At 41.4% G+C, this 21616-nt stretch overlaps 2 protein-coding genes across 2 annotated transcripts; both read right to left on the bottom strand.

The window, feature by feature from the left end:
- Positions 1–3205: 3205 nt before the first annotated feature.
- Positions 3206–5546, bottom strand: LOC149035418 (uncharacterized). Its single transcript, XM_089191281.1, has 2 exons — positions 5406–5546; positions 3206–3730 (listed from the first exon to the last, which is right to left on the bottom strand). Exons 1-2 carry the CDS (start codon positions 5544–5546, stop codon positions 3206–3208), a joined length of 666 nt encoding a protein of 221 aa, XP_089047407.1.
- An 11863-nt stretch (positions 5547–17409) lies between these two features.
- Positions 17410–21231, bottom strand: LOC149035417 (uncharacterized). Its single transcript, XM_089191280.1, has one exon. It carries the CDS (start codon positions 21229–21231, stop codon positions 17410–17412), a length of 3822 nt encoding a protein of 1273 aa, XP_089047406.1.
- Positions 21232–21616: the final 385 nt, after the last annotated feature.

Genomic DNA, 21616 nt, shown 5'->3' with positions numbered 1-21616 from the left:
GCAAAGTCGAAGAATATACTAATGTATTCAGAGATAACCAACAAATCGTTCACTAAGATAGGCTCTGCCTGGCGTGGAGTTACCCTAGCCTTTAGTTGTTCTTCCCGCACATTACTCAAATAATTCTTAACTGACCTACAAGAAGCTGGATTACCTACACCTAACAAAGACTGCCATTCTGCGCCTCGACCACTCTCTGCAAATATAGCACGCAACTTGCCAATCAGTGAATCTAAAGTCCCAAATGCCAAACGTTTAGGGCACTCACAATCTAGCCCCGCATTACCTCCCCAGGTGTGACAATCCTGTCTATGAACTCGTGTCCTTCCCTTTCCATCCTTCCACACAAGGAACGCAATAACATCCGAAGGAAGCACTGACGACAAAGACTTGGGGACTGACAAGTTTCCCAGAAAATTTATAAACTCCAATTCCAGAGCTGATTTCTGTTTAGAATAACAAGACGAACTACGTTGCTCATTCAACTTGCGTACTCGTTGGGCAATGCTGCCTTCATCAATATCCAATTTCTTTAGTGGTCCTTGGATTGTAGCACGTCTAACATAACCACATTTCTGACAGAAATTGAAATCCTCATCGTTCGGATGTGAGCATCGTGGGCATGCAACGCAGGGAGTGAATAACTTCGGAACTCTAGGCAATGTCTGTAGGGAACAAAAACGAAACAATCAATGAGCCCAACTCTACACCTAGAACCGAGACACGCAAAACGCCTACATAGAAAAGGGACAAGGTGTTGGACTATAACCCGACTTTGATGGGGATAGCAGAACACTCAAGTCACCCTGTGTACCAAGACAAGTTTTCCCAGAACACCTTGCGTTCAATTCAACCCACCAATAGCGATGAGGAACAAACTCTGGAACCACAATAGTGAACGGGATCTTAAAACTCAAAAGAAACTTCAACAGTGGACCAATCAAAGAAAATGGCGGGAAGACATAAGGATTGGTCATGGACGGAAAAACCCGCAAGTCTTGACTGAAGACATTCACACCGTTGGAGTCTGGGATTGGAAAAGGAGTAAAATGCGGCAAGGAAAACCCATCTTTGTTCTTCATTACATTTGAGTCCAACGAATGACCTTCAACTCCGCCAAACTCTTTATCGACCATCTCAAAAGCTGACATTGACAATTTGGAATCCACACGTGACATTGTCCTAGACGGAAAATCGACCACATTTTCCTTAGATGGTACATAGGATAAGTTCAACTGAACATTACGAGAAGATAGAGCAAAATAAAGTCGTTTTGTAGCTGACGTTAACTGGGGGATCTCCTACTGCCAGACCCCTGCCACGCACCTAATACTGCCATACTGTCAATAGAAGCATCAATTCGGCAATCCTTAATTCCGTCAGGAAGAGCTTTAATAGCATACAACAAAGCTAACATTTCCTTTGTAGAAATATCGAGACACAGTTCCTCTTGACTCCAATATTATCTCGAAAATCTGATCATCCGAAGGTGAATGAATTGCACAACCCCACCCATAACTAAACGCATCGGTAGAAATCGCAATACGCACATGCTTCTCGTCTCTCCACGGAAGAGTGTCCTTCCAGTCGTCAAGGTAACGCCAATGCGAAATTTCCTCCCTCAAGGCGTCGGTCGTAGACACTTGCCCATTATCCAAGCCAGAAGCGATCGCTCTACTCATTTCTCTCATGAACAATTTCGCGGCTGGAACAGCTAAAGAGAAAGATATGCATTTCCCCTGAAATCGTTGTAAAGTTTTGATCCAAATAGTTTTCTTGCAGGCAAGAATTTTCCCCCTAATTAAGGCCCAGGACTCAATCTTACGGCACGGCACCAAAAACGATTGTCGAACGGAATCCACGATCAGACCTAAATACCCCAGGGATGTGACCGGCACAAGAACCCACTTCTTGATACCAATGGTATAATTGAGATCAACCAATACAGAAAGGACAACGAATATGGCACCTGTATCTGCCAGCAACCTGAACTGCAAATATCTGTCCGCTGGTAATATGGACCAAGACCGCAAAAGCTCTCCATTTAAGCGATCGTCTATATAGAGAGAACAAGGAATACCTTGAGCTCTCAAGAAACCTGTGGCGGCCAGACCAATGGTATGGTAAACATAAGGGGAGATTTTCCATCCAAACGGAAGAGTCGTACAAACAAACCACAGGCCACCAAAACTAAACCCAAAGTATGATTGCGAGGACTCTGTCGACATCACGTGATCATACCCGGACTTGTCGTCGCACTTGGTCATGAACGATCCGGGGTAAACATACCTAGTCACTTCACTCAGTTTATCCAGGGAAAACGGCATATCTTTCATCCAAAGGTTTAGAAAAATCGCGTCAATACAAAGTCGAGGCTTCGTAGGTTCAACCGTGAGTGGCAACACAAGATGGGGGGGATGGTCGACACCCACTACCCCCCAGACTCTAACAGCGCCAGTTAAAACACGATTCCGAATCTCCTTGGATATAAATTCCGTAAAATTTTTACAGTTTACATGATTCGGGAAAATCTTCTTAGGTGGAACAGTAGACGAATATTTAGCTCTCTTGAAAACTCCCGCAAAAGGTCTTGAAAAACTTAAGATGTCGACTTTATTTCTAATCCAATCCAGAATACAGTTCCTCAAGTACCAGCTCCCAGGTGGCTGAATTACAGTGAAGTCCACCTGCCACAAAGGAATCCGGATCCCTTAAATGTAAAGTCCCCAGATCCGGAACCTTACCAGATGAGATAACACTTTCCCAACACACAGCCGCACCCCCCTGAACGGGAACCCCAGTCATATCCACCCATAGGGTCTCGTTTCTTGGTTTAATTGCCGTTGTCTGTAGTTGAAATTCCGTAAGAACGTAAAAGTTATCCACAGCAGCTTTGCGCTTAGTACCACCCAAAATGTAAGGAAAAGAGGGCAAAAAGAGAGATCACCTATGGGAAGACCTGGGGTTCCCGATCAGGAGGGAGCAGCCTCAGTTCGCCTGGTCGTCTGGTGGTCACCATATGTGATGAACCAGCAGGAGCTACTCTACCCTGATCCAGAACTTACAAGAGTGAATTAAAATTGAAACAACAACAGACACCGATTGACACAATGAAAAGGAAGCCTTTAATGCAGAGAAACACACGGCATAAATACTGGAAACTGATCAAAAACATTGGGAAAACGCCTTAATCCTGTCAATACATTCATTGTTTTTGAGGTGCCTCAACTCCTTGATTATAAAGGCGAGGCCTCTTAGACTGAGGGCATGGCTGTGGACGCGAGGAACAGAACCTCTGATAATGCCCATATAGGCCACACTGAAAACACTGGACTTGAGATCTATCGCTGCCTCTCCCCCTTGGCATGAAACGATTTGCACCAACTCCAGGCACTCGCAACGCTTTATCTACGGCAGCAATCCGCTTGAGTACCACTTCATCCTCCTTATCTCCTAAGAGGGCTTCAAGATAGCGCTTAAATTGCATGTTTGAGGCCCACATTTTATTTTGCATTGCTGTTAGCACTGCAGAATAAAATCCAGCTTTCGCGTGTTTTGTTTCCTTGGCCACAATCTTCAGATTCACTAGGTAATCAATTGCCTGGTCCTTCTGGAACAACGGAGAACGTATTAGGTGCTGTAAATCCTCCAACACTGATTCAACAGATTTCTTTTGGGAATCTTCCAACTTCTTAAGTCTCTCTAAGACATGAGCAAGATCACCCTCCTCCTATATAACAGAATTCAAAAGGCAAGATAAAAAATCACTGATCCATTCATTTCCTTTCTTTTCATTACTCAATCTCATAACTGATCAAGCACAGTATAATACAGGCTGAAAAAGAACAACACCGATTAGATTACAAGTTATGAAATATTACATTACATTAAGTTAGATTAAATTAAATAAAATAAAATAAAATTATCAAAACCTCAAACTTCCAGCAATAACGATGAACGCTCCTAGCCTCACAGGCCAAAAAATGTTTTAAAAACACACAACGACAGAGCAGTCTTTTGTTTTTTTTTTTTTAAATACCGTGCAACTACAAGCTACTACACGTAAGCTTGCACAAGCAAATGAACGGCGACTGATGCTCAGGCATCACACTCCAACGAAGCAAAACACGGCAACAGAACTTTCTACATCAGCATGCAATTTCTTAAACGAGGGGCTACAAAGTAAAAATTCAAGCCACAAAAACAAAAAAGGCTAAAGGAGAAAAAAAAATTATTCTTGCGCGCCAGCATCACACTACCACAACCGAAGGTGAACATAAAGCATTTCATTCCAAAAAGCAAAATACCGAAACTATTTTCGATCCCAGAAGCACAAACAAAAAATTTTTAAATGACAGCGCAGACAAAGAAACTTTCACGGCCTTGCAAGCAAAGAAAAAACTTTGATCCCCGCAGACAAAGAAAACTTTAACAGCCCCGCAGACAAAGCAACTTTCACGGCTACGAAGACAAAGAAAATTTCTCGGCCTCCTACGCAAAGGAAACTTCCACTGTCCCGCAGGCAAATAAATCCAAACGGCCTCTCAGGCAATAGAAAAAACTAATGAATAAAGGGGTAAGTTTCTAAAGAAACTGTGGTGCTGCGTCGGTGGGAGAGTATAGCAGGTAATTTAGTGTTAACAACTGGGTTGAAAACGTAAATTAGCCACCGTAAAAGGTAAAAAAGCTGATGTTTTGAACGTTAGCCCTTCGTCAGAGCGATTAGAGGAATTGTGGGTTGTGTGTGGATTTATATGTAGGAAGTGGAGCTACGCCATTGGTGGGAATGTGGTGACGAGAAAACAGGAATAAATTAGTTGAATGAAAAGCGCTCGTTGATTCCGTGGGGATTAAGGGTGCCGATTTGGAATATAAATTTTTGTTCTAGTGTTTTACGGCTTTCCGAACTGCCTAGATGTAAGGAAAGGCCGCAAACTGCCATATGCTGTTTAGAATGATAAGGAAGCATTCCTACACGGCCACACAGGGGACGAAAACTTTAACGGCCTCACAGGCAAAGGAAAACTTTCTGCACAGCCCCGCAGGCAAAGAAACTTTCATGGCCACGCAGACAAAGAAAACTTTCACGGCCCCGCAGGCAAAGAAAACTTTCACAACCCCACAGGCAAAGAAAACTTTCACAGCCCCGCAGGCAAAGAAAACTCTCACGGCCTCGCAGGCAAAGAAAAAACTTTCACGGCCCCACAGGCAAAGGAAACTTTCACGGCCTCGCAGGCAAAGTAACTTTAACAGCCCTGCAGGCAAAGAAAAAACTTTCACGGCCCCGCAGGCCTGACACAATTTCACATCTACAGAAAGTAAACCAAATCTAAACTCTATCGGTAAAAATTAGCCACTGAAATATAATCAACCACATGGTGTCCGAAACAGAAAAAGATGCATACCTCTTGATTCTGAGCTTGTTGTGCCATAGGTTGGTCCTGAGCTTGCTGCGCCACGGCAGGTTCGCCTTGAGCAGGTTGAAGATTTTGAACAACTTGAGCTATCGCTCTACCGGCAACGGCTTGGGGAACTTGTTCCGCCATGTCGGATTGATCCATCGAAAAAAGTTATAGAACGCTTCAAGCAGTACACAGCCCAAGGCCTCAAGTGAAGTGACAAGGAGTGATACAAAACAATCTATTATATCCAAAATCCATAGGGACTAATTACCAATGCTAATTGAGTTAGCATAGATTGTGCAATTTGTGCAATTTAACTATTTTCGTTAGCTTTGACTTTTAACTAGTTGACACAATTAAATTAGTTTGGTTTGACTGTTTTAACTACTTTAGCCAATTAGGGTACATTGTGTAGTTTGTGCAGTAAAAGCTACCAAGCTACTTATGTATTTTGTCCGGTTTAAGCATTTAAACTTAAAGTTGTAGTGAAGAGACTCAGAGAAGAAAAAAGTTCTTTTCCTATGGAGGATATTATTGATATACTATCTTTTTGCCTCAAAACCAACAGGTTTTGGTACAGCAATGGGTTCGCCGGTCTCTGCTGTCATTGCCAATATAGTTATGGAAGATGCAAAAAAAGGGCCTTGCCACTTTACCGCTAAATCCTTTTCCTGAAAACGATATATCAATGATGCTATTTCTGCAGTATTCAGAAATGAAGTGGAACGCCTTCATCGTATTAAATCCATAGAGCCATCTATCTAATTTATGCTTAAGCATGAAAAGGATAGACATTTGCCTTTTCTTTATTTAAATGAGTGCAGGGTGGAAGAAGAGGATTTATCATAAATAGACTGAAACGTTACTCAGCAGGACTGATCGTCAACCATCTTTACTTGATTCAAAGCCTGAGGAGCAAAGATATGTTTCTAATGACCTAACGATAAATGGCTATTCTCCGTAACTGCCAGAGACCAGTTACAACTAGTAACATTCCTGATGAGAAGAAACCAGCGACTGGTTTTCATGTTCTTCCTCACATTCAAGGTTTTACAAAACCCATCAAGAGAATTTAGAATAGCCACAACGTTAGTTGCTCAAACACCTACTTAGACTTAAGGACATATTTTTGCTAAGCCCAACACTAATTTCACCAATACAGCTAGATCGTGCAGTTTTTTCAGTTGGACAACTGAAACTAGTTTGACCATTTAAACTACCTGAAGAAATTAAATAGTTTGTGCAATTTTCGAGCTACTTACCAAGTGGAATCCATTAAGGTAACTTTACTACTTTATCTTCATTAAGGTAACTTTACTACTTTATCTTGAACCAATTTCGCCTAAATTTGGGAGACTTTCCAATTGTACCATTAAGGCTATGCGTTTTGTGTGGTTCAACTATTAAAGCTAGTATAATAAGCTAGTTTCACCATTTTGAAATTCTTTAACCAATCAAGATACATTTTGCAGTTTGTGCAGTGTAAATGTTTTCCCTTATTTTACTATTTAACCAGTTGAGCCAATTAAGCTAAATTGACTTCTTAAACTTAGAGAAGTTAAACTACATTATAAAATTATGGAATTGAACCAATTAAGTAAGTTATGCATTTTGTCCCATTGAAAAATATATTTTTAGTTCAATCATTTGAATGATTTTAGCCAATGAAGTTAGATTGTGCAAGTTGTGCAGTTTCACTGTCCTCGCTTGCTCGAGTATTTAACCAGGTGAACCTGTAAAGCTTGAGATATGTTGTCTAAACCATTTAAAGCTAGTTTGAGCAATTTGAACTTTATCAACTAGTTGTGATAGATATTGCAGTTTCACTGTCTTCCATTGTTTAAATATTCAACCAGTTGAAAGATTTAAGGTAGATATGCATTTTGTCTGGTTTAGCCATCTAAGCCAGTTTGACCATTTTAACGACTTAAGCTGATTACGCTAGATTGTGAAGCTTGTGCATTTAAACCTATCAAGCTACTTATGCTAGTTGAACCGGTTGAGCTAATTTGACCGTTTGGACTACTTCAACCATTTAAGAAAGATTGTGCAATTTGGGCAGTTGAACTGTTTTTATTCATTTGACTAGTTGACCAGTTTCACCAAATTAGGCTATATCCTGCAGTTTGTGCAGTTGATCCAATCGAGCCCGTTGTGCATTTTTTCCAGCTGAAACACTAAGCTTATTGACCATTTGAACTACTTCAACCATTTAAGATAGGTTATTTATGTAGTTTTACTGTTTTCACTAATTTGACTTTATAACCGCTTGAAGCAATTAAGATTTTGTAGTTTGCACCATTTAATCATTTAAACTTCTTATACGTTTTTTCCAGTTGAAGAGTTGAAGGTGGTCTCACCATTTTTACTGATTGAATGAATTTAGATTGATTCTGCAATTGGTGCAGTTTTACTGTCTTTGGTAGTTTGACTATTGAACCACTTCAACCAATTAAGGTACCAGTAGTTTGACTTTTTTAACGAGTTGAATTTATTAAGCTAGATTTTGCAGTCGAGCCATTTAAGGTAGTCATGCATTTTGTCCAACTAAACTATTTTAGCTCATTTCATCGTTTTAACTACTTCAACCAGTTAAGATAGATTGTGCAATTTGGTAGGTTTGACTATTTAACTAGTTGAACCGATCAAGCCAGTCTCGATTACTTGTACCAATTCAGTTATCTTGTTCGGTCTAGGCAGTTGATTAATTGCAGCTATTTTGACCATTCGAAGTACTTTAACCAATCATGACAGCTTGTGCAATGTGTTTGAATTGAACTATTTTCGCCAGGTTGACTATTTAATCTATTTGAACTATTTTAGCTGTCATGTATCTTTGTCTGGTTAAACCATTGAAGCTAACATTACCATTTGAACGACTGTAACCAAGATAGATTGCACTTTTTGTGCAGTGTGTGTCATTGCTAGTTTGACTTTCGACCAGTTAAACCATTTCAGCTGGTTAAGCATTTTGTCCAATTGAAGTTTTTGAGATATTTTGACCATTTGAACTACTTCAACCAGTAGAGAGAGATTGTAATTTTTTCACTTTGACTGTCTTTCCCAATTTAACTTTTTCAACCAGTCCAACTATTTAAGCTAGTTGTGCATTTTGTCTGGTTGAACCACTATCAAGTTAGTAGGACCATTTGAACCAATCAAGATACTTTATACAGTTTGTGCAATTTCGCTGTTATTGCTAATTGACTATTTAACCAGTAAAGCCATTTCAGCTAGATGGTGCAGTTTGTGAGGTTAAGCCGATTAAGCTTGTTCTGCACTTTTTCCTGTGAATTACTTAGGCTAGTTTCACCATGTGACACATTTACGTAAGCATAGATTTGCGTTGTTTTTAAGATGTTGCTGGATGGAGGCTAGAGATATACCCGCAGGCTAGAGGCAATCCGTTACCTCATTGGTGTATAAACTATGCACTGATATGCTTTTTCAGCCCGATAAACGCCTGCATTTTGAGAATTCTTTTGTACAAAGTAGTGAATTTTTGATATGCAAATCAAGGTCGAAGAGAAGGGTCTCCTCTGATCACGCTGGTATGAAAAATATTTCAGCTGAAGTTTCCATATTTTGTCTGTGAACTAACTGAATACAACTTGTAACTTGTAGCAAGATAGAACTCCGTGAGCTTTATTGCTGCAGCTGCTGCGCACTGGACAAATTCTTTGAAATTCACACTTTCGATTGCTGTCCACAGGGGTGGTCTGGCCAAAAATCATCTCGTGGCGAAGCAAAGAGAGAACTGGAGAACAACTTAACTATTCTTTTTTAAACATTTGTCCTAAACCCTTTTCATGGGCGAAAAATAAAAGAAAACTTTTTTTCCAATGGGAAGTCGAGAGGACCGCTCTTAGCAAGAGCGGCACTTAAATCTCAAATAGTTCAGTCATGCACTTCGCAAAGCCTTTGCTGAAAACCACAGAGAGATTTGACCATGACACTTAAAGCCCTGTTAGCCAAAGCAGGAGCATTAAAAGTCTCAGAGCAGCAAGCAACCGACATAGAATCCCCTGGAAATGCCAATGCTGTGTTCCCTCAGAAGTCCAAACCAGTGGACAAAGACAGCTCATTGTCTTAACTGTAGAGAAAGTTGGACACACGATGCCAAAAGTTGGTGTCCTGCTTTCAATCGAAAGTGCAACTCCCGCGAAAAATGTTGCCATTATGCGCAGTATTGTCCAGGTTATCAAAAGGGTTAGTCCTATGGGAGAGGTGGAACACATCAAAAAGGAAACAGGAAGCAAGGTTGTCAAAACTTTAGGCCCCCTTAAACCATTAGGTAGGTGAACAAAGAGTCAAAGCCACGTTCACCGCCGTCAAGTTCAGATAATGAATACACGTTGATGTTAACTTCTCCTACCAAGGTTAGTGCTCCATTTGTGTTATTGAAAGTCAATATTGTCATATGCAAGCTCTTGGTGGACTCTGGGGCCCGCGTGAGCATTGTGAGTTATGATGTGTCCAAGATGTTTGATTGTGGACTAGAACCTTGTGATACTGAAGTGTATGCTTCTCACTCATCTAAACCCCTCTCGGTGCTGGGTAAATTCAAGGCCCTAGTGGAATCTAAGTGTTGTTCAGTTGACTCTGAATTTCTCGCGGTAGATGACAAAACATCTCTTCTTGGATTTGCAACTGCTATGGAGCTTGGAACACTGTAGTGGTACACGACCTCAGTGGGGCTAAAGTCTTTTGCAAACTCGATCTCAATCAAGGATATCATGAGATGGTCCTTCACCCAGACTCCAAGCATATTACCATCTTTTTCACTCATCTTGGTCTGTACAGGTACAGGCGCCTTAGTTTTGGTATAAATGCTGTGGCTGAAAAATTTAAGGATGTGATTGTGTAATTGCTACTGCTATCGGTGACATCCCTAGTGTTAATAATATTCGTGATGATGTCATCATCTGTGGAGTCAACGCAGTGGAGCATGAAAAGACCTTGCATGCTGTTTTAACTCACTTCAAGGAGTTCAACTTTACTCTGAGGAAACAAAAGTGCCAAACTTAAATGCCACCTATTGAGTTCTTTGGCGTGGTCTTTAGTGAAGATTGTAGATCACCTGATTCTGTGACGGTGGAAGCAATCACACAAGCAGAAGCACCTACCACAGTTAGCGATGTATGCAGCCTGTTAGGCATGGCCAACTATGTGGCTCATGTCATGCATGGTTATGCAGATATTACAGCTCCGTTGTGTGACCTCACCCACAAGGTGTTGAATTTAAATGGGAAGATGATAACCGAACGGCATTGGAGCGACTCAAGCGTAGTCTCACATTGGATGAAGTAATGGCGTACTTTGACCCCAGCAAGAAATCCATCCTGCTTGTGGATGCTAGTCTTGTTGGGTTGGGAGGCATGTTAACTCAAGGTGGCAAAGTGATCTCTTACGCCAGCAAAGCCCTCTAGAGAGTGGAAAGGCGCTACTCTTAAATCAAGCACAAGGCATTGGCAATTGTTTGGGGTTGTAACCACTTCTGTATGGATCGTAAGTCACTGCCAGCCATCTTCACCAGCCCTGTATTCCAAGCCTCAGCTAGGATTGAGAACTGAGAACTCAAACTAGAGTCCTTCAACTTTGAAATGTTGTATTTGAGAGGCGACCTACATCCAGCAGACTATATCTTAAGGTCTTTCCAGGGTGATAGAAAGTGTCATCTCATCGCAGAGTCTAGAGAGCAATATGTCAACTTCGTGATGTCCCTAGCAACACATAAGGCTCTAAGTAGAGAAGAGATCAGTGAAGCAACCAGAGAAGATACCACTCTTCAAGAAGTAATGCACCTCATTTGAATGGCCTAGTGGAATAGCCTGAAGCCAGTGGAAGAGTCGACCCAAACACCCTCAAGATATTGTCAACATCCACAGTGAGCTGACTTCAGTGGAGGGCAACCTTGTGCTTCCTGGAAGCCGCATAGTAGTACTCGATGCACTTAAGAAATGAGTAATCGAACTGGCCCATGAAGGCAATTAAGGACTAGTAAAGACTCGTAGGCTGTTGCACTCAAAGGTCTGGTTTCCAAGAACGGACAGCCTAGTTAATTCTATTGTGAAATCTTGTGTTCCCTGTTAAGTTGCAATGCTCAAGCCTTCCCGTGAGGCTCTGCAGATTACTCTGTTGCCCCATGGTCCCTGTGAACAAATAAGCATTGACTTTGTGAAGTTGCTGGACACTATGCCATTATTGTAGTTGACAAATACTCAAGATTTCCTAAGATTGAGATCTTCCACCCTACATCTGCCAAAGCAGTGATTCCCTGGCTTGACCACATATTTGCTGCCTATGGTGTACTCTAAGTGGTAAAGTCCGATAATAGTTCCCCCCTTTTATTGGTGGCGAGTTAACACAATTTGCTACATATCTTGGCTTCAAGCACCGAAAGGTGTCTCCATTGTGGCCCAAAGCTAATGGAGAAGTGGAACACTTCATGAGGAACTTTTGGAAAGGTACTACGCACAACTACTCAGTGGAAGGAAGATATGGATCAGTCCCTTGTCAACTACTTCCCATTGTACTGCGGGTGTTTTTCCCTGCTACAGCCCTCTTTAGGGGGCCAGTTAGAACCAAATTACCCAACCCTGTTGTTGTACCAAGTGGTGAAAGTTGCGACCCTGCAATCATGTGCCACATAGGTGCTCAGTAGCGACTCGGGATCAAGAGCCAAGCTGATTCTAGGAGAGCCGTCAAAAATCGTGACATTCAAGTTGGATAAACTGCTCTATTTAGACAACTAAAGCAAGAAAATGACTCAATCACACTCAGAACCAGGCAAGCACGTAAAGAAAAGGCAATTGACGTGCACACCGAGAGCAGTTCTCCCTCCTGCATTTCAGTCTTCGTCTTCAGTTTAGGAGTCCAGAGGTTCACTAGTGGACCCCAGTGGAAGTGCTGAGATCCTGACTGAACCTGTGCATCAAACGTCCGCACATGTGTCTGTGCCCCAAAGAGAGTCATCCAAGTAATTTGATTAATGATGATTCACTAATTTAAACTGATTTTGAACATTCTTTTGATAAGTGTTCTTTTGACTGATTTCAAAGTGACTCAAGTATTAATTTATGGACATCGTTTTAGAATTATGAAGTTTGAATTTGTAAGAACATTTAGTAATTGAAGACATCTCTGGGGCTCCCCATAATTTTTTGAGTAGATGCACTTCCCGCCTAAAGTGTAAGGTCGGGAGCAATTTGATACCACATCAACTACAAAATTATGTTTTGAGACCTCACCAATCCATCTCCTGGAAATTTTCGTTGTCTATTTTGTCCGACACAGAGACCCAAATAAGTATACAATATACATGTTGTTTGGTCACCAGGTGTTGAGCAAACAGCCTTCATCGGCATGCTTCAGACCTAGTGGCAGGACAACATATTGCAGTCATCGGGAATTGACAAAACATTTCGGTTTTTAAAAGCATTCAGGCTGATTCCACATTAACGTTTTTATGTAATTATCTACACTAATGGCAGAAATTGTAGCACCTCTCTAAAATGCATGCTGTGAATTTGTTTTTCAGGGCCGAAGCTCCTCATGACGGCAAGTTTGACCATTTGAAATATTTCAACCACTTGAGATTGATTGTGCAGTTTTGTGAAATTCATTCTTTTCGTTAGTTTGACTATTAAAAAGAGAGTACCGAATAAACTAGTTTGACTTTTTTGACTATTTTAACCAATTAAGCTGGAATTTGGCAGTTTGTGCAGTTGAACCTATTAGGGTAGTGGGGAATTTTTTTCCAGGTGAACCATTTTGGCTAGTTCGACCATTTGAACTAACTTAAGAAGTTAAGATAGACTGAGCATTTTGAGTAATTTTGCTGTTTTAGCTAGTTTGAGGGAAGTAAGCTAGATTGTGCACTTTGTGGAGTTCAACCTCTTAAGGTAGTTGCGCATTTTGTCCAGTTAAACCTTTTAAGCTAGGTCGAACGTTTCTTGAACTACTTCAAATAGTTAAGATAGATTCTGCAATTTTTGTACTTTAGCTGTTTTCCCTAGTTTGACCATGTAACCAGCTGAACCAATGAAACTAGTTTGACTTTTAACTACTTGAAGCAGTTCAGCTTGATTCTGCAGTTTTCACAAGTCACTATTGGAAGCAAGTTTGAGCGTTCAGAGTATTTTAACAAGTTGAGAAAGAAAATTTGTGCAGCTTAACTGTTTCCGTTACTTTGACTATTTAAAAAGTAGAACTAATTGAACAAGTTTGACTATTCTGACTATTTAAACAAATTAAGCTAGATTACGCAGTTTGTGCAATCGAACCTATTAAGCTAGCTATGTACTTTGTCCAGTTAAACCGGTTAAACCATTTGAATTGCTGCAACGATTTCAGATAGATTTTGTAACTTTAGCAGTTTAACGGTGTTTGCTTGTTTGATTATTTAAGCCGTTGATCCATTTGAGCTAGATTGTGCAGTTGGATTGTTAAATTACTTATGCTAGTTTATATACCTTGTCCAGATGAACCATTTAAGCCAGGCTGAGCATTTGAACTACTTTAACCATTCAAGATAGATTGTGCGATTTACGCAGTTAAATGGTTCTCACTAGTTTGACTATTTAACCATTTGAACCAATTAGTCTAGTCTGATTCTTTTAACTAGCTGAACCAGTTACGTTATTTTGAGTGATTGAATCACTTAAGCTTCTTATGCATTTTGTCCTGCTCACTTACTTTAGCTTTCTTGACCATTCGAAGTAGTTACGCTAGTCAAGGTAGATTGTGCAATTTATGCAGTTTAACTGTTTTCGCTGGCTAGGCTATTTAAAAGGTTGAGTTGAAACAATTCAGCCAGAGTGTGCAGTTTGTGCAATTGTTTCCCTGTAGCTTTCTTGACAATTTCAACCACTTTTGATTGCTTGCGCAATTTTTTCAGTTTAACTGTTTTGTTCTGGTAGTATATTTAACAATTTGAACCTCTTTAGCAAGTTATGAATTTTTTCCAGTTGAACCATAAAAGATAAAATGTCCATTTGATCCCTTCCAACCAATTAAGATAGATTGCACTAATGTGTGCAGTATAACTGTCCTTGTTAGTTCGACTATTCGACAAGTTAGACCATTTAAGCTAAGTATGCATTTAACCTTTTGAGTTACTTTGATACATAGTGAAATTTGTGTATTTAAACAATTTTTTGACTCTTTGCCTTTTCCACCAGTTAACCAATTAAGCTAGTTTGACTATTTTCACTACTTGAACCGATAGAGCTAAATCTTGCGGTTTTTACAGTTAAACCATTTAAGCTAGTTTTGCATTTTGTCTGTTTCAAGCAATGAAGCTAGTTTCACCATTTGAAATAGTTCAACAAGGTAGTAGTTTTAGCTCGATTGGTTCGACTGGATAAATGGAGAAACTAGGAAAGACATTAAACTGAAATAGATGTACAATTTATCTTAGTCATTGTAGTTAAAATGATCAAACTAGCTTAAATGGTTCAACTGGAAATAACGCATAACTAGCCTTAATACTTCAACTACACAAACTGCACAATCTAATTTAATTGGTAAAAGTAGTTAAATTGGTCAAATTAGCTTCAATGAATTAACTGCAGAAACTAAACAATTTAGCTAAATTGGCTTAAGTAGTTAAAATAGTCAAACTTACTTAATTGGTTCAACTGGTTAAATAGTCAAACCAGCGAAGCTAGTTTGACTGAAAAACTGCTCAATCTATCTTAATTCCTTGAAGCAATTAAAATGATTAAACTAGATTACTAGGTTCAATTGCTCATAAAATAAAATCTGGTCTAAACAGTTCAAATGGTCAAATAGTTAAAGACCTCCACAAGTTGCACGATCCATCTTCAATGCTTGAAGTAGTTCAACTAGTTTTTACGCCAGTTGAACCTAGCTGAACCGTTTCAGCTAGTGTATACCTTTGGCTTTCTTTCTTTTTCTTTTATACCTCTTGGATATTGTATACCTGAGGGTTACTCTTTATCTCTACGATACCCCCTTCGTTAATGTAAAGCTAAGGGTCATTTTTAATATATTCTATGCCCTCTTGGGTAGTGTATACCAGAGGGTTATTTTTAATCTTTCCTATTATTCCTTAGATAGTATATGCCTAAGGGTTATTTTTAATCTCTTCTTTGCCCTCCTTAGACGGCTGTCATGTTAGATGATATTCATAAATGTGAAATTGCTCACAGTGACCTAAAATGCAATAACGCTGTTTTATAGAAACGTGATCACCAGCTTCTACCTTTCTATAGACGATTTTTGAAAGAGTGTTGTCTTTGGAATAACTAAAACTGGGGGTCCAAAACTGTCAAATTTAAAAGGCCATTATAAGAATAGCGCATTGCGCCGAAACTTGTAGACTTATTAAATGGTCAAACCAGCTTAACTAGTTTCACTGAACAAAATGCATAACTAGCTTAATACCTTCAATTGCACAAACTGCACAATCTAGCCCTATTGGTTAAAGCTGTTAAAATATTCAAAGTAGTTTGTTCGGTTCAACTGGTTATATAGTCAAACTAGGGATGAGAGTAATATAACACAAATTGCACTTGACTGAGTTGAGCTAACTTAATTGGTTAAGTTAGCTCAAACGGTCGAACGCTTTGATGTTTCAACTAAAAAAATTGCATAAATAGCATAAATGGTTCAACTGCTCAATGTAGCTAAATTAATTTAAGTGACTAAATTAGGGAACACAGTTAAACTGTTGAAATAGGTCAACTGTCAAAACTAGCTTGACTGATTCGACTGGACAAAATGCTTAACTAGCCTAATAAGTTTAATTGCACAAATAGCACAATTCAGCTTCATTGGTTCAGCTGGTTAAATAGTCAAATATTGAAAACAGTGAAACTTCAAAAACTATTCAATCTATCCTACTTTGTTGACATGAGTCAAATGGTCAAACTAGCATATTTATAGATGTCAATCAATAATATGATGTTCACTGTGTGGAAATATATTAAATGTAGCTGAATTGGTTTTCCTTTTGAAAGGGTTAAGCTAGATTAAATAACAAAATGTGTAGTTTGCTAAAATGGTTGAACCAGAATAATCTATAAATATCTTAAGTCGTTCAACTAAAAAAACAGCACAAGCTAGCTCAAATGCTTCACATTTCACAAATGCTTCAAAGTAGACTAAATAATTTACTGGAAAGCTTAATCGGCTTACCTGCAAAAACTGTGCAATCTGGCTGAAATTATTTAACTTGTTAAATAGTCAGTTAGCAATAACAGTGAAACTGCACAAACTATCTTGGTTCAAATGGTCGATCTAGCTCAAATAGTTTAACAACTAGCTAAAACGGTTACACTATGTGACTAGCTTCAATGGCTTCACTGGTTAAATGGTCAAACTAATAAAGACAGTTAAACTCTAAACATATTGTGAAACTGCCATAAACCTGCAAGACTCCTGGCCTTGAATGATAACACCACACACCAAATAAAAAGAAAAAGATTTATTGGAGCCGAACGTGCTTGATACTAAGAGTGTGGGTTGAAAATTGTTTTGGCCAGAGAAAACTTCTGTAAAGAGGACTGCAAATAACGCGAAGAGGCTAGAAACAAACTAAACAGAACTGCGCTAAGCGCGGACCAAACTGAACTCACAAACTGTACTGACAAACTACGATATTCAAATACGCTAGAAAATGCGGAAAATAAAACTATAGAAAGGCGCTAATGAAGATGAAACAGCACGGAAACGCTAACGAGGGCACGAAAACTGACAGAAAGAGACAAACACCTAAATTAACGCCAAAAAAGAAGACTAAACAAATGGACGAAAGGAAGTATAAAGTAATTTGCGTACGCAAGGGAAAACAAATTAGGCAAGAACGAATAATCAAAAAAAATGTTACACTTGGATCTAAAATACCGGCCCCATAAGTGAGGAGCACACGCGAGGCACTTAAATTAAACAATTAAAGATCTAAGTGTCTTCCTAAGTGTTCTTAATGTTCTCTTCTCCTGAATTCAGAAAATTGCACAGAAAATAACTCCAAAGGGAAAGTTCAAGCTTCTATCAGCAAGCAAAGCTTGTCAATTGGCCTCTCCAAAACTGCTCCTTTTACTTTCACTCTGGTACGGCGTACCAAACCCTTCTTGTCGGCGAAGACTTCTACCACTCTACCAAGGGGCCATGAATTGCGAGGGGAATTTTCGGCGCTCACTAGAACAATATCCCCAACGGCCAGGTTCTTGCGAATCGTCGTCCATTTCTGCCTACTTTGGAGCAGAGGCAAGTACTCCTTAGACCATCTCTTCCAGAAGATGTCTGCGAGATATTGCACTTGTCTCCATCTGCGCCGAGAGAAGGAGTCTTCCTTTTGGAATAACCCAGGGGGCATCTGAGGTTCCGAGCGTAAAAGAAGCAAATGGTTTGGTGTAAGGGGCTCCGGATCATTGGGGTCACCTGAAACTGTGGTGATTGGACGACCATTAATGATGCTTTCCACTTCACATAGGAGGGTGACTAAACCTTCGTCGTCAACAGTTTGAGTTTGAAGCAAAGCTCGAAGGACCTTGCGCGTTGTTCGAATGCAGCGCTCCCAAACACCTCCATAATGGGAGCCATAGGGGGGGTTGAAGTTCCACTTGATACCCTTCTGAAGTAGAGCTTCGTGAATCTTGTTGTGATTCCACGCGTTGATGGATTCCCTGAGCTCCCTCTCTCCGCCGGTGAAATTGGTACCATTATCGGATCTGATCTCTTTTACCTGGCCCCTTCTTGCTATAAACCTTCTGAGCGCCATCAGGAAAGAATCAGTTTCCAAACTGTGCGCCACTTCAATGTGAACCGCGCGGATAGAAAGACACGTGAAAATGACCCCATATCTTTTCACAAGACTTCGCCCACGGCGCACCTGAAGAGGACCAAAACAATCAATGCCGACAGATGTAAAAGGTGGCTGACCTGGGGTAACACGATCCACGGGAAGGTCAGCCATTTTCTGCTCACAGAACGGGCCTTGACGCCGCCGGCAACTGAAACATTTCGAAAGAACTTTCCTGACAACAGAACTTGCGTTTACGATCCAAAACTTCTCGCGAGCAAGACTGATAACGTACTCCCTTCCAGAGTGACCGGAGATCTGGTGGTAATATTCTACCACAAGGTTGGTCACGTGATCCTTCTTGGGCAAAATAATCTGATGTTTGGCCTCAAATGCAGTGGACGCTATACTTAACCTCCCACCGACACGTAAGACGCCGTTCACTAAGATTAGATCCAGACTTCGAAGGCTGCTGCTTTTCTTGACTTGCGTACCGTTTTCAGACTTGCTTAACAGCTCAAGCTCATCCGGAAAATTGAACTGCTGGACGTTCCTGAGGATTTCTAGCTCCACAATTGCCAACTCCGTAACGGTAATTGGTGGTAAAGAAAGGATGGGAGTTGAAAGGATCGGCTCTCTCGATTTTCCGCGTTTACTTGACCTTTTCAAGTTTCCAAGGTATCGTAAAAACCATGCAACTGACTTCTTTAATCGGTGCCAGGAAGACGCGCGTTGAAAGTACTCAACCAAAGGATGCTCCGACTCGGAAACAGAAGCGTGACAAACCTTATAAACCATCTTCACTTCCGGGTCTCCGTCTTGAAGACATCCAAGGGATAAGGGGTTCCTAGGCCAATCTTCTTCTGACTTCCAAAGAAACTCCGGCCCCAGTAACCATCTTTGGCAGCTCAACAATGCTTTGGCAGTCAGCGCTCTTGAAGCGCAATCTCCAGGATTCGCTACACCTTCCACATAGCGCCACTGATCTGGACTTGAGCCCTCTCGTAGTACGGCAACCCGATTGGCAACAAACGTGTGGAAACGCGTACTTTCGTTCTTCACATAACGAAGCACTGACATGCTGTCTGACCAAAACACGGATTCACAATTAGGAGGCATCTCCAGCTCTTCCTTGAGCATCTTGTCTTGTCGCACAGAAACGGTTGCGGCCGAGAGCTCTAAACGAGGAACAGAGATAGTTTTCAGAGGAGCAACGCGTGATTTTCCAAACAGGAAGGAACAATGAACTCGGTCCTCATGGCTAAGCAGTCGAAGGTAAGTCACTGAGCCATAAGCTGCTTCTGAGGCATCAGAGAAGTGATGTAGCTGACTGGATTTAACGGGACCAAAATCCTCTGGCTTTAAACAGCGACTCACAGCAAACTCCGAGAGCTTTGGAACATCTGCTAGCCAATTTTCCCAACGTGCAGCATAGTCAGTCGGGATCTCGTCATCCCATCCTACCTTAATGCGACAAAGATCTTGAAGGATTTCCTTCGCGGTCAGAACGAACGGTGCCAGGAATCCCAACGGATCGAAAATAGCACTCGCTAGAGACAAGATACCCCTACGCGTTGGTGGACGGGAGCTAATGTTGACTCTGAAGCGGAACGAGTCGGATTCTACACACCATTGAACTCCCAGGGCTCGCTGAACAGGCAACTCTTCCTTCCTTATGTCCATGTCCTTGATGTCCTTTGCTCGCTCCTTCTCAGGGATAGCTTGCAGAACATCACGACTATTGCTGACCCATTTGGTTAGCTTGAAACCACCACGTGATAGTAAACTGCATAAACTGCCAACATGCTCAATGGCTTTCTGCTCACCAGGGAGGGACTTCAAGCAATCATCGACATAAAAGTTTCTTTTAACTGTGTTAATGACGTCAGGAGGGAAGCTGTGACGATTATCTTCTGCTGTCTTGCGGAGTGCGAGGTTTGCGCAAGCCGGTGATGAAATGGCTCCAAACAAGTGAACGACCATCTGAAATTCTTGTAATTCGCGCGCCATGTTGCCATCCTCCCACCAAAGAAAACGCAGAAAGGAACTGTCAGGATCGGGAACTCTCACTTGGTGGAACATGGACTCTATGTCCGCCATGACGGCCACTCTCTCTTCACGAAACCTCAACAGGACTCCTACAAGCGAACTAGTTAGGTCCGGGTCCTTGTACAGCATGTCATTGAGGGACTTTCCCATGAATTTGGCCGAACAGTCAAACACGACGCGGATCTTTCCTGGCTTGCGAGGGTGGTAAACACCATGGTGCGGTATGTACCAGGCGTTGCCCTTCGCGGGGCTATTCTGATCAGGGGACACTTTGCGTGCATATCCTTTGGAGAGAATGTCTTCCATAAAGGCCTTATAATCTTGATACAACTTCGGGTCTCTTTCCAGCCTTTTCTTCAACCAAATGGCGCGCTGCCAGGCCTGAGCCTTGTTGCTGGGTACAGGCGTTTGGCGATCCTTAAAAGGTAAAGAGATTTGATAGTGCCCATTTCTCAACTCCACCGTCTGTTCGGCGATTTGCATAAATCTACGTTCGTCTTGAGACATCTCTGTCTTGCTATCAGCGGTGGGATCGGTAAAATCGCGATTGTAGAAGTCTTCTATCATCTGTTGGAGCCGGTGATCGACTTTAGCAACAAAAGTGGATGACCGTGAACTGTGGTGACGACGGCCTAAGGGACCATTTACCGCCCAGCCGATTCGAGTTCTTGAAGCATAAGGACCACCGTCTTGACTGTGTTTGATTTCAAGTGGATCGAGAGCCTTGGGAACGTCACTAGCAATCAAAAGGCCAACCTCAGCGTCGAGACGAGGCAGAAAAACTCCTTGCAAGTGGGGCCACTGATCAATGTCATCCTGAGTTGGAATGTCGCTGCTGGACACAGGAATCTCCGGCCTGGTATAAAGGGTCGGGAGGCTAATCCACTCGTTCTCGTCCAAATCGGATACAAGAAGGTCGCGAACCAGGAAGCTGTTGGTGATGCTATTTTTCTTCTCAAGAGTAGACAGGGATATCTTAACTTGTTGACCATTAATCCCGAGCTGCTTCATGAGCGATTCAGTACAGAAACTGGAGTTGCTACCGTTATCCAGGAAGGCCTAGGTGATGACGCTCTTATCACTATCTTTCGCTCTTACTCTAACTGGTATTACGGCCATGCCTGTCCTACGACCCTCTCCTGAAGTCTCACTGTTGGCACTGGTGCCCGTTTTTACCATGTGACTACAAACTCGAGTGCTGATTACGTCTTCCGTACCCACTCCAACGTCGACAGCTGGTCTCTCACGAGGGCTTGTACGTAAAACAGTAGGATGCCGTCCTTTACAGTTCGCAATCTTGCAATTTTTCCTCTGCGGGCAAAACTTTGCGACATGTTAGGTGGATAAACATCCAAAGCACAGCTTTTTGGACAACAGGAATTGAATTCTCTCTTGG

The sequence above is a fragment of the Pocillopora damicornis genome, chromosome 13, assembly GCF_964200805.1.
Source record: "Pocillopora damicornis chromosome 13, jaPocDami1.2, whole genome shotgun sequence".
NCBI lineage: Eukaryota > Metazoa > Cnidaria > Anthozoa > Scleractinia > Pocilloporidae > Pocillopora > Pocillopora damicornis.
Note: the sequence above shows the minus strand (reverse complement) of the source record. Positions and strands in the feature narration are given on the sequence as shown.

Excerpts from the sequence above, each read along its gene's own strand:
- LOC149035417 (XM_089191280.1), bottom strand. The coding sequence starts at position 21,231 with ATGAAGCAGCTCGGGATTAATGGTCAACAAGTTAAGATATCCCTGTCT.
- LOC149035418 (XM_089191281.1), bottom strand. The coding sequence starts at position 5,546 with ATGGCGGAACAAGTTCCCCAAGCCGTTGCCGGTAGAGCGATAGCTCAA. Across the intron at positions 3,731-5,405 it reads AACAAGCTCAGAATCAAGAG|GAGGAGGGTGATCTTGCTCA; the intron begins GTATGCATCTTT and ends TCTGTTATATAG.